This window comes from Aquarana catesbeiana, linkage group LG03 (assembly GCF_042186555.1).
Source record: "Aquarana catesbeiana isolate 2022-GZ linkage group LG03, ASM4218655v1, whole genome shotgun sequence".
NCBI lineage: Eukaryota > Metazoa > Chordata > Amphibia > Anura > Ranidae > Aquarana > Aquarana catesbeiana.
In genome coordinates this window covers 410,345,160-410,357,414 of record NC_133326.1, presented here as the reverse complement: position 1 = coordinate 410,357,414, position 12,255 = coordinate 410,345,160, and the positions used below count along the sequence as shown (strand labels likewise).

The window sequence follows — 12,255 nt, the reverse complement described above, 5'->3', positions numbered from 1 at the left end:
CAACAGCTGGCGGGCCCCAGGTTGCCTACCCCAGTTGTAAAGCGTCAGTGGGGCACTTTGCAGCACGTATTGCACTTCTTGCTTCTTACTCCTTAATGGATCAAGAAAGATGCAGACAAACATTCAGTTTGGCAAGCGACAAATTTGCTTTGCTGCTTGCAACTGCTGCACCAATTTCACTTTATTTTAAGCCCCCTTCACATTGGTGTCAAGAGGCAGATGAAAAACAGACCACAATCCTTCTCTATGGGCAAAACTATGGGTAAACAGATGTAGACAGATGTACATTAGAACATTCGTTTGCCTCTAATGTGTCACCCTAACAGACGCAGAGATTAGGCGCAGTTCACACCTTCTTATTGCGGAAACAATACCAAAATGCACAGCAATGCACATCACTTACGTTGGTTTGATGCAGTGCCAATCATTCTGATGTAATAGTTTGGGGATACATTCTGAATTGCGCTTTAAGGTACCTTCCCAGAGGACATGCATGCATTGCAGTGTGGTGTGCTGTCAGAAAAGGAGCATGTCCATTCTCTGGGATATTGGGATGCATTCAAAGCCTATTTTATTTGAGCTACCTAACATAGCACACATTAATGCAACACACCCCAGCACAAAAGTGTGAACCTATACATACAAAAGTGTTTGTAATGTAAAAAGATAAAATATTTTTTATTGTGGAAAAAAAACAGCATTTTGCCTCTCAGAAGCTTTATTATAAGAATGTTGCTGTAGGGGCTTTCTATAACAATAGTAATAACAATATGGGCGATTTCCTTTTTTTTTTTTTTATTCTTAATTCCCATATATGAGAGGAATAACCTATGACCTCTGTTCTGAGGATCCTAGGTTTCCTCCCAGAAAAAAGCCTCCCCTGCTCTTCTCTCCAGCCTTGACTCCTCACATCCTGGTGAGATTTCATTGCTGCATATCACTGGTCATCACCGTGATAAATTAGCCTCTTATGAAACTTTTCACCAGCAGTGGTGAGATATGGAGAAAAGATAATGATCACCCAGGCATGATCACTGTTTATTAAACGGACAATGATCATTACACATTGACAGCTATAGTCTGCCAAGGCTCTACAAAGCTGCCATTGCTGCAAATAGAGGAGTATTGGGTGACTGTAAAGTGTCAGAAATATAACTATTACATTGAATAAAAATAATGTCATGACGACACCTATGTATTGCCTATAATTTCTGATCAATCTAATGTTACCTTCGGTAAATAAAAGTATCGATTGCTATTACTAACTTTCAATTCAGTGTGGCTTCACGAAACCTTGACTTCAAGTTATCTTCCTATCTTGTAAATCATTTGCCAGTTACAAAGTCAACAATATCAAGCACCGATCCAACACTATTACAGGTTATTAAATGATACCAGTATCCTCCTTTAATTAACTAAAACTGAGCGGCAAACTGATTTATTTTAATGTTTGTTTTAATCAGAGCAAATCAGGGTTGTGGAAATATTCCTGCATGTTTCCTGGCTGCCATAAGCACATGCCTTAGAAAAAGCCTCTGCATTTAATTCAAAGCCTGATAATAAAATACCAAGGTGTACAATTCAACTGGGACTGCCTATAGTAATGTATTGTTATATAATAATGAGTCCAGCATTACATGCCAATCACATTATGTTACCAGAGCTATAGAATAAATCTGATCCACATAAACACTTAGCTATTTATCCACAGAAATTACACCTACCTGACCTTTTAAATACATAAAATACACCCTATTTAAATCCATTGTTACAAGAAGTAAGGAAAAGGGAATTATCTGATCCTAAAAACTCCTAAAAATACTAAAGATCCAAATATTTCATCTTGTCAACACATGCACAAAGCAGTAATATAAATATTACATTTAAACAATTGCAATGCCTAGAAAATCATAATTCTAGATTTAAATCGAATTACTACACCAAACACATCTCTGTTATGTTTCCTTATGGATATAACATGAATGTATTCAATACGTGTGGACAGATCTGAGGTGACTGTATATGAATACGGACATTTCATGGATTAAAATAGTTGTGGACAGATCTGAGATGATTCGGATATGTTTAAATATCAATAGGAATTTTCATAGATTGGAATAGTTGTGGACAGATCTGAGATGATTCTGATATGTTTATATATTAATATGAATTTTCATAGATTGGAAAACTTGTCCACAGATCTGATGTGATTTTTTATATCACATTTCATGAATCAGAATACTTTGGACAGATCTGAGATGATTCTGATATTTCTTATATATTAATATGAATTTTCATAGATTGGAATACTTGTGGACAGATCTGAGATGATGCCGATGTTATTATTATATGATTGATCAGCGTACTTGTGAACAGATCTAAGATTAGTCTGACATTTTTTTTTAATATGAAAATGATATTTAAGGGATCAGAATATTTGTGGACAGATCTGGGATGACTGTCACATGTATGTAGATGAATATGATTTTTGATACATTGGAATACTTGTGGACAGATGTAAGATGATTCTAATATTATTACATATGAATATGACATTTCATGGATCAGAATACTTGTGGAAAGATCTGAGATGATTTTTTATTATGAAAATTACATTTTATGGATCAGGATATCTGGGAACAAATCTGAGGTGACTGTGATATGTTCATAGATTAATATGATTTTTTCTAGATTGGAGTGCTTGTGGATAGATCTAAGACGATTCTAATATTATTACTATGACATTTCATGGATCAGAATACTTGTGAACAGATCTAAGATGATTAGAATATTAATACTATGACATTTCAGGGATCAGAATACTTGTGGACAGATCTAAGATAAGTCTGATTTGTGTTTTTTTTTTATATGAAAATGACACTTAATGAATCAGAATATCTGTGAACAAATCTGAGATGACTGTGATATGTTCATAGATGAATATGATATTTCATAGATTGGAAGGCTTGTGAACAGATCTTAAACGATTCTAATAGTATTTATTACCTATGAATATGACATTTCATGGATCAGAATATTTGCTGAGAGTTAGATGATTGTTATATTTGAATGGGATTTTTTAATGGATCGGAATAGTTGAGGCCAGTTGTGAGATGGTTGTCATCGCAGTCTGACTTTGCATTTCTGTCCTGTCAATGGTGAGATCATAGAGCAGACTACACGATCGTTTCATTTGGATCCTCTTTGCATAAATGCTTCCAACTTATTTGTCGGTCTCGCTAACTGATCCGGCGTGGTATTGTATTTTAAACATACTATTGCAATCTCCAGCACCTATTATCCCAGCTAATAAATTTGACCTATTGTTCGTTTGTTAAAATGATGTCACCTTCGAACAGTCCCTAAGCTACCGTTTCAATGAATTGCCAGCTGATGAGAGGTGGGAGCCAATCGTGGCTCAGAGGCTTGCTCCTCTCCGCCAATCCCCGTAGCAGGAAATACATCCGACGCTGAAAGTCGAGCTTTAGTTCAAAAGGATGACACAGAGCCTATCGGGTTTGACCAAGCTTGGCAAAGTTTCAGTCTCTATCCAGCAGGACATACATGGAGCCGGTGTAAAGAAGGACGGGGATTGTTGTAAAGGAATAGCCAATTTTTCTATAGACACAGGATGGATCAGCCCACAAACACACAGACCCAACACCAACATGAACCCATCAGCTTTGGGATTGACCAGATCCTGAACAACTCGGACCAGGAAAACTCTGTCGCTCCCCGAGTTTCCGACACCGCCAGCTACCTGAGCAGTCCGATCAGCCGCTCCTGTGCCCCCTACTCGTCCCTGCCAGCCTCCTTCCCTGGCATCGGGGCCGCCTTTGACGACTCGGGATCTTACAGTGTAAACCTAAGTCTGGCTCCAGCTGGAGTCATCAGAGTGCCAGCTCATCGACCTATCCCTGGTGCCGTCCCACCTCCCATCTCCAGTGCCATCCCAACCATGCCAGCTGTGCCCGGCCTTGGCAGCCTTAACTTCCCCTGGATGGAAAGCAGCAGAAGATTTGTCAAAGAAAGATTCTCAGGTAAGGACCATTCACCCCTTCATCTCATAGAACTACTGATTGACAGAAATAGATAGATATATGTAATCCTGTCCCAAGTATTTTTTTTAATAATGTAGAAAGTCCCTTGTTCATGGACAGAATGGTTTAACAGTACCGTTTACAATGGATATATATAATAATAATTTATTATAAATATTCTTTGGAAAAGTGCCATTGTTACCTTGTTCATTTGGAGCACAGTAATTTAACTGACTGCTTACTAGATAGATAGATAGATAGATAGATAGATAGATAGATAGATAGATAGATAGATAGATAGATAGATAGATAGATAGATAGATAGATAGACCCGATTATTTACCTTAAATAATTTTAAATCATCTTTGTAAATAATAGATTGTTTTATTGCTTATTGGCACAAATATTTCATAGACTAGACAGATAGAAAGCCTGTCATAATACAGTAGATGTAATTAGATAAATAAAAATACCGGTAACAGATAGACTGATAGATAAAAAGGTTGATAACAGAGAGAGAGATACACATGTGATTTTCCAGTGAATACCTTTAGATAAAGTTAAATAATCTTTGGAAATTTTAAATTGTGTCCTTGCTTATTGGCACACTGATCTTATAGAATAGATAGATAGATAGATAGATAGATAGATAGATAGATAGATAGATAGATAGATAGATAGATAGATAGATAAACACATATGTGATTTTCCTGTGAATACCTTATAGTTAATTTCTTTTAGTTTATTGTAAATGATTCAATAATTCCATTGCTAGCTGGCACGGTGATTTAACTGACTGCTTACTTTATATATACATAAATAGAAATACACAGATACTGCCCCCCCCCCCTTTCATTAAAATGAATAATGGTTGCTCCATTGCTCATTGGCACGTTGATTTCATGTAACCATTGACTACTTTAGAAATCAGAAAAGAAAAGAAAAAAAAAAAAAATATATATATATATATATATATATATATATATATATATAATCCTGTCCCAAGTAATTTTTGAATAATGTAGAAAGTCCCTTGTTCATGGACAGAATGGTTTAATAGTACCGTTTACAATGGATATATATAATAATAATTTATTATAAATATTCTTTGGAAAAGTGCCATTGTTACCTTGTTCATTTGGGGCACAGTAATTTAACTGACTGCTTAATAGATAGATAGATAGATAGATAGATAGATAGATAGATAGATAGATAGATAGATAGATAGATAGATAGATAGACCCGATTACACTCCACCTTTGCAATATTAAATAATCTGTGTTTTGTTGCTGTTTGACACCCATATTATATATATCACATGTATATATTTATTCAGGGTGTGTGTAAACCAATTTTAAGGAAAGTTCCAATGTTCACACTGATTTAGTTTCTAGTGCGAATATACTTAATACTTGCATAATACATAGAAACATAAAAATATGATTTTCCCTGGGAATCCTTATTATCTTGAGTCATTTCGAGGAAGGTTCCATCGTTTATTCACACTGATTTCATTTCACTGGGATTCATTTAACATAGGATCAAACTTTCAATATTCGAAAAACACATAGAAATAAAAAGAAATGATTTCTCTGCGAATGTCCCTTGGTAATCTTGAATCATTTTGAGAAAAGTCCTATTTTTTATTACATTGGGTGAAATCATTTGTGTTGCTCATTCTATATTTACTCCCCCCAGACAATACTAGAACACACGGTACATGGAAACATTGTAAGTCTCTATTCAGTGTACAGCATGTACTAATTGTATGTACTAAGCAGATGGCCTGTGTTTTTTCACCTCGGGGCATAATGAACTTAAGTGCAAGTAGCCCGAAAAGGCAATACAAACAGGTGACATGTGATAGCATCAATGGAAAGGGTGCGGGGGTGTAATATAATACTTTGTCACTTTCCTTGTCTGTCCATGGATTTGTCTGTATTGTTCATCTCTCTCCATCATGTTTAATACATAGGTGACTATATGTCTGTTCTTTCTTCACATATATAAAGTGACCCTCTCCTAAACTTTGTGTCCCCCTATGTTAGCTGCTGCAGCCCTGACCCCATTCACAGTGACCCGTAGGATTGGACACCCTTATCAGAACCGGACGCCTCCCAAGCGTAAAAAACCGCGAACGTCTTTCTCCAGAGTCCAGATCTGTGAATTGGAGAAGCGATTTCATCGCCAGAAATACCTCGCTTCTGCAGAGAGAGCCGCCCTCGCCAAATCCCTGAAAATGACCGACGCTCAAGTCAAGACATGGTTCCAAAACAGGAGGACAAAATGGAGGTGAGTGCTCATGGGTGGATGGGAGGTCATTGATGAGCTAGACCCCATCCAAGTGTGACCAAACATGCTTCTATAAATGATCGATTTCTTTTCTGATCAATCTCTCCCAATAATCAATGGGTGGACAACAAAATCCATTGATATTCCATACACGAGGAAAAGGAATTTGATCCATAATGTCTATCAAGTACCTTGTGACCATACATGCTTCCATAAATGATCGATTTATTTTCCGATTAAACTCTCCCAATAATCGAGGGATAGTCGACAACAAAATTGATCGATATTCCATACATGAGGAAATGGAATTTGATCGATAGTTGGAAGATATGATCGTTCGTTATCCATCATAGCTCTTTTTCCACCAGACAACCACATAAGCTGATCGATCAAAATACAATCAAATTTATGACCAAATCATCTCAGTGAATCTCATTGATGTATAAGGATGAATAACTTTCCGCCAAATCCCAACTAAAGTCTAAATCGATGGAAAAGGAAGGTATGGCTATTCCATTTGGTTTCTGATTCCATCACTTTCATAAAACTGCACTTTGATTGAATAATAACATGGAAGCATGTATGGCCAGCACTAGTATTTTATTTATCTCACTTTCACAATACGTTCTGCTATGTTTATAGCTGGGGGAAAAGCGTTGATTAAGCAACATATACCAGGAGGTACAAAAAATAAGAGCAAAAAAAAATGTAACGTGACATATTAAATAATATAAAATACAATATTGTACTGACTGGTTATTGCACTGTATATTTATATGTATTTTCACCATTTTGAAAAAATAATCTACCTGAGTGTAAATAAACAATGGAACTTTCCTCAAAATGATTTACATAAAATCAGTGTCATCATCACATGCCTGTCTGATAATTAAAGATGTTTTTATATTTATATAGCATAGCAACATAAAAAGTGATAGCAGTAAACAAAAACAACAACAACAAAAAATGTCCATCCAGTCTGCTCCATTTTTTTGTTTTTTATTTTTTTTGTCTGAGTATAGATCTATGTTTGTCCCCAGCATGTTTTTACCTCTGCTGTAAAATAATGCCTTCTATTAGGGTAGTTTAGACCTTTCTTCCTTGCTTAGCACATGGGATCTTTAGGAGGGTCTTTATCCAAATTCATAACATGTATGGAATTGTTTTTCCAAAGGCACTCCAGGTAGTGGAGAACACAACCTGAGCCCCCAAGAACTATTAACAAAGTAATAAACTGTTACAATTGATGGCTTCCTGAGTTCCACATGGCATGGCCAGTGTTAATGAATCCTTGGCACCTATATCTATTATGGGGTGATCTCTATTGCTTCCACAGTACTGCCATTCTAAGGTTGCAGAATGGTTTCTCTGATATGTTCACTAAGAACTTGTATTTCATTTAAGCTAGCAATAAAAAAAATGATACTCGATCGGGATTTATTAGAGACTGTTTGTGCTTTGGCACACCTTCTACAAGCTTCATGTTGGTCCTGGAAAGGAGTCATCATGCTCCAGATTGCCTGGGTTCATTTATTAAGTCTGACTTCATTTAACTGCACCAAGGTCTAACTGCCATTTGACTAGCACTGGAAGGCAGCTCAATTTTCTACTCATTGTAGATTATTATAATAGTGAGATACTACTACTACTACTAATAATAATAATTTATTATTATTGTTCTTATTATTATGTGCTTATTGAATTAATTGTCGTTGTTGCTGCTGTTGTTATTGTTGTTGTTAATAAAAATAATTTCATTCAACAAATAAAAGCAGTACTAATAACAAAATAATATTATTTCTCAGAAGGGTTTATTAAAAAAAAAAACTTGCTAAATTCATAAAGCCAACACACCAGGATAAGGTTCTGCATTTTCAAAACCGTGACCTTTTTTTTTCACCTGAATCCAATGAGATTTGAAAAATTACTTGAATAAAAATAAAGCTCCTTTATCCTCGAAATAAAGTTTGGCGAATCGATCCTTTATCATTACAGAGCAGGACTCTGAACCATTCTTGTATTGTCATATTTCGCATTCACTAGATATAGTCAGTGTTTGTGTTGGGTATATATGACTTTTATATTTGCATTTGTATATACCGAGTTTTGGTATTGGGAAGTCTATGCCGGTTAGATGCTCCTTTGTCCTTTATTAGTCTGTAAGCGATCAAATATTCATATTTTTTTTATACGATGGACTATGAGCAATTTTACATTTTATTGTCTTATTTATATTTTAAAAATATTTTTCTTGGATGCGTTTAAACATTTATTTCTTTACACATCTATGTGTAGTATTTGCTAGAATTAAGCTGATATCATATAGTCTTTGGATGCTTCGGGGAAAATAGCAGCAACGGCATTTGTGCCGGGAATTATAAGCGATATATATATCTATAGATCTATAGATATATATCTATAGATATATATCTATATATCTACAGATATATAGATATATATCTATAGATATATAGATATATAGATATATATCTATAGATATAGATATATACATATGTATATATCTATATCTATAGATATATATATATATATATATATATATAGATAAAGATATATATCTATAGATATATCTATCTATATATAGATATATATATATCTATAGATATCGATATATATATATATATATATATATATATATATATATATATATATATATATATATATATATATATATCTGTAAAGGAAGGTTTCTATTTATTCATTCTTTTTTTACTACTGAATTAGTGGAGCTTTTCAATATAATGCAGCTCAGACAGTAAGGAATCCTTGCATTATTCTGAATAGATCGGGGTGTAAATATGAATTAGTCCAGGATGGATGTAGACAGTGCTATGATTGTCGGTCACCGATCAGTCCCCATACACTGGAGCTCCATTTATTTCTCCATCTCATCTACTAAACCATCAAAGACAGAGCTTTCAATTCTGATGGTGCTGATGATAAAGACGCCTACTTGGAAATATTCTTGTGATCAACTCTAGAGGACGTTTAGGTGTCCGTTTATGAAGCAGTGAAATCTATTCACTGCTTCGTTCTCCGGCATTCACAGTGAAGAATCTTCTCCTCTGTGTGCCAGTTTATGAAGCGGTGTAGATCGCTTCACCTTTGGAGGAGTGAAGTGATCTACAAATGCTTCAAATAGTGGAGAACGTCCCCTGATACTGGAATCTCGTGAGACTTTACGGGATTACAGCACCAGATGTCAGTTTATCAAGCAGTGATAAATTATCACCGCTCAACGGCATGGATTAATGTTAATAAAATAATGTGTCCCCCTACATTATACACATATGTATACACACACACACACTATATATACATGTATACACACACACATGATATATATATACATATACACATTATATGTATATATGTATAAATATGTATACACATAAATATGACAGGGGGACATGCTTACAGTGTTGGGGGGTCTGAACGAGGCATAAGGAAGTTAAAAATCTTCCTCCTTCCCCCTCAGATCCCCCCAGATTTCCTCTTCACTCCCCGATTCACCACCTCTGAGCTGGTGAACCTGGGAGTGTGAATTCTGACTCAGATCGCCAGTGAAGCGGTGAGATCACCGCTTCATAAACTGGCCGTTACTGTGTCATTCATGAGGATTCTCCGTGTGTAGAGATAATCGGCGGGAGAACAAGTTCAAACATGTTCTCCCCCGATTATCACTGTTTCATAAACTGTTTATGGACTGTGATCTGCGGTGATCCTCGGGATCACCGCTGATCACTGCTTCATAAACGGACACCTTAGCCTGCCAATCCCGTCCTGGTTTTTTTTTGTTTTGTTTTTTTTCTTGTTGATTTGAAATTGAATTTGTTTCCTTGCAGGAGACAGACAGCCGAGGAGAGGGAAGCGGAGAGACAACAGGCGAACAGACTGATGCTGCAGCTGCAGCACGATGCGTTCCAAAAATCGCTCAGCGACTCCATCCAGCCGGACCCGCTGTGTTTGCACAACTCTTCTTTATTTGCACTTCAGAATCTGCAGCCCTGGGAGGAAGAGGCCAGTAAGATCCCTCCTGGCACCACCCTGGTGTGAGGGCAACGACAACAACAAAAAAAACGTTCATTACAAACGTTTATGATAAACTCGATTGTTACATAATAACGTGTCTCCGACGGATTGAAGGGTCTGCACTGGCCTCGGTCCGGGCAGGGTTTGGGCTGACCGCTTGGCAAGGCTGGAGTCTTCTACCAGTGCTGGGAGGACTGCCAATGGAAGGCAGCAAAGGACCAGGACAGTCTTCTTTCTGGATGGCCAACATAGGGATCGCTTAGTTTACATCCACTTCAACTGTATTCATCATTTGATTTTTATTATGCCCAATTAACTATATCTCTATATGCAGATAAATTCACAAACACAGCATAAACAAGTGTATATATATATATATATATATATATATATATATATATATATATATATATATTTCAAAACCCAAAAGGCTTTCAGAAACCATAATTCCTTCACTAAACAATATGTACATTTGATACAAACCATTTTAAGTTATTTATTTACAAATTATTCTTACACGCAAACAATATGCCTTGTATACCTGCAAAAACATTAGGCTGCTTTTACTAAAAGGCTTCGTTCACACAGCCGTAAAAAGGTTACTGATGTTATTACACACTTGTTTTCTATGAGAAAAGTTCTTGCGTAGTGATCAGTAAAAGTGATTGAGTATAGATTTGTTTATTTTATTTATTTATTACAAGTGCTTCTATAGCGCCATCAATTTACACACTGCTTTACATCTCTATTGTACATTCACATAAGTCCCTGCATTCAAGGAGCTTGCAATCTATATGTCTTGCAAGACACCTATGCATACATCATTTTTTTTATACTTTATTTTTGGCCTTTGTTTAGACTTGGGCTCCATGCACACTGGACTTAAAAAAGTAGGGCGTTTGAGGTTTTTTCTCCTGCCTCTAGAAGCACTTCTATTGTGTTCTATATGTCTTTGCACATTATGACTACTACAAGCGTTTTGTGTCAGGGACATTCAGAGGCAGGAAAAAAAACTCTCTCTCTCTATCATTTTCTGGAGAAGTTTAGGAGCTATAAAAACCTCAGTCTCTCCTAAACTCCTCTTATCTCTTCTGAAGGTCAGGTTTCAACCTTTTTTAGTAAAAATGCAATGCAGTGTGAAATGCATTCTGGTTATTTTGGGAGTAAAACTTTTGCAGAGGGGAGTGTAGTACAAAAAACACCTATAAACGAAAATGCTTAAACTCTCATAGACTCACCTAAACTTTGTACAATATGCTTTCAATTTGCGTCTTTTATGCCATGTTTTTAAGCTAAAAACGTTGACATTTTTTCTGCTCCTAGTGTGCATGGAGCCTCAGAGGCAGGAAAAAAACCCTTTTCTATCACGTTTTCTGGAGAAGTTTAGGAGCTGTAAAAACGTCAGTCTCTCCTAAACCCCTCTTATCTCTTCTGAACATCAAGTTTCAAAGTTTTTTTAGTAAAAAAAAAGGTGTATTGTCACTGTACATCATTTCCTGGCTTTTGCAGAGGGGCGTGTAGTGCAAAAAAAACCTATAAACGAAATGCTCTTAAAGACTCGCCTAAACTTTGTACAATATGCTTTCAATTTGCGTCTTTTATGCCACGTTTTTAAGCTAAAAACGTTTACGTTTTTTCTGCTCCTAGTGTGCATGGAGCCTTAGTTTACACTTGTGTCCACACACATTAGGACGATTACAGCCATATTTTGAGCTCAACGTTTAGAGGCAGGAAAAAAAAGCCTGGTTTGTGTTTTTGATTGGAGCTCACTGGAATTTTAAAAACATAAAACTCTCCTAAACTAGTCTAGACTTTGTTCAAAAAAGGCTCTATGAGCGTTTTTTACTCCCAAGAAAACAGACGTTTTTTCAAG

The 12,255-nt window shown here is 36.0% G+C and overlaps 1 protein-coding gene across 1 annotated transcript; it reads left to right on the top strand.

Annotated features, from left to right (window-relative positions):
- The first annotated feature begins 3,493 nt into the window (after positions 1–3,493).
- On the top strand, positions 3,494–10,688 carry TLX3 (T cell leukemia homeobox 3). Its single transcript, XM_073624056.1, has 3 exons — positions 3,494–4,040; positions 6,089–6,332; positions 10,196–10,688. The coding sequence occupies exons 1-3, from the start codon at positions 3,632–3,634 to the stop codon at positions 10,404–10,406; spliced, it is 864 nt and encodes a 287-aa protein (XP_073480157.1). The 5' UTR covers positions 3,494–3,631; the 3' UTR covers positions 10,407–10,688.
- Positions 10,689–12,255: the final 1,567 nt, after the last annotated feature.

Excerpts from the sequence above, each read along its gene's own strand:
- TLX3 (XM_073624056.1), top strand. The coding sequence starts at position 3,632 with ATGGATCAGCCCACAAACACACAGACCCAACACCAACATGAACCCATC. Across the intron at positions 4,041-6,088 it reads TGTCAAAGAAAGATTCTCAG|CTGCTGCAGCCCTGACCCCA; the intron begins GTAAGGACCATT and ends CCCCTATGTTAG. Across the intron at positions 6,333-10,195 it reads AACAGGAGGACAAAATGGAG|GAGACAGACAGCCGAGGAGA; the intron begins GTGAGTGCTCAT and ends GTTTCCTTGCAG.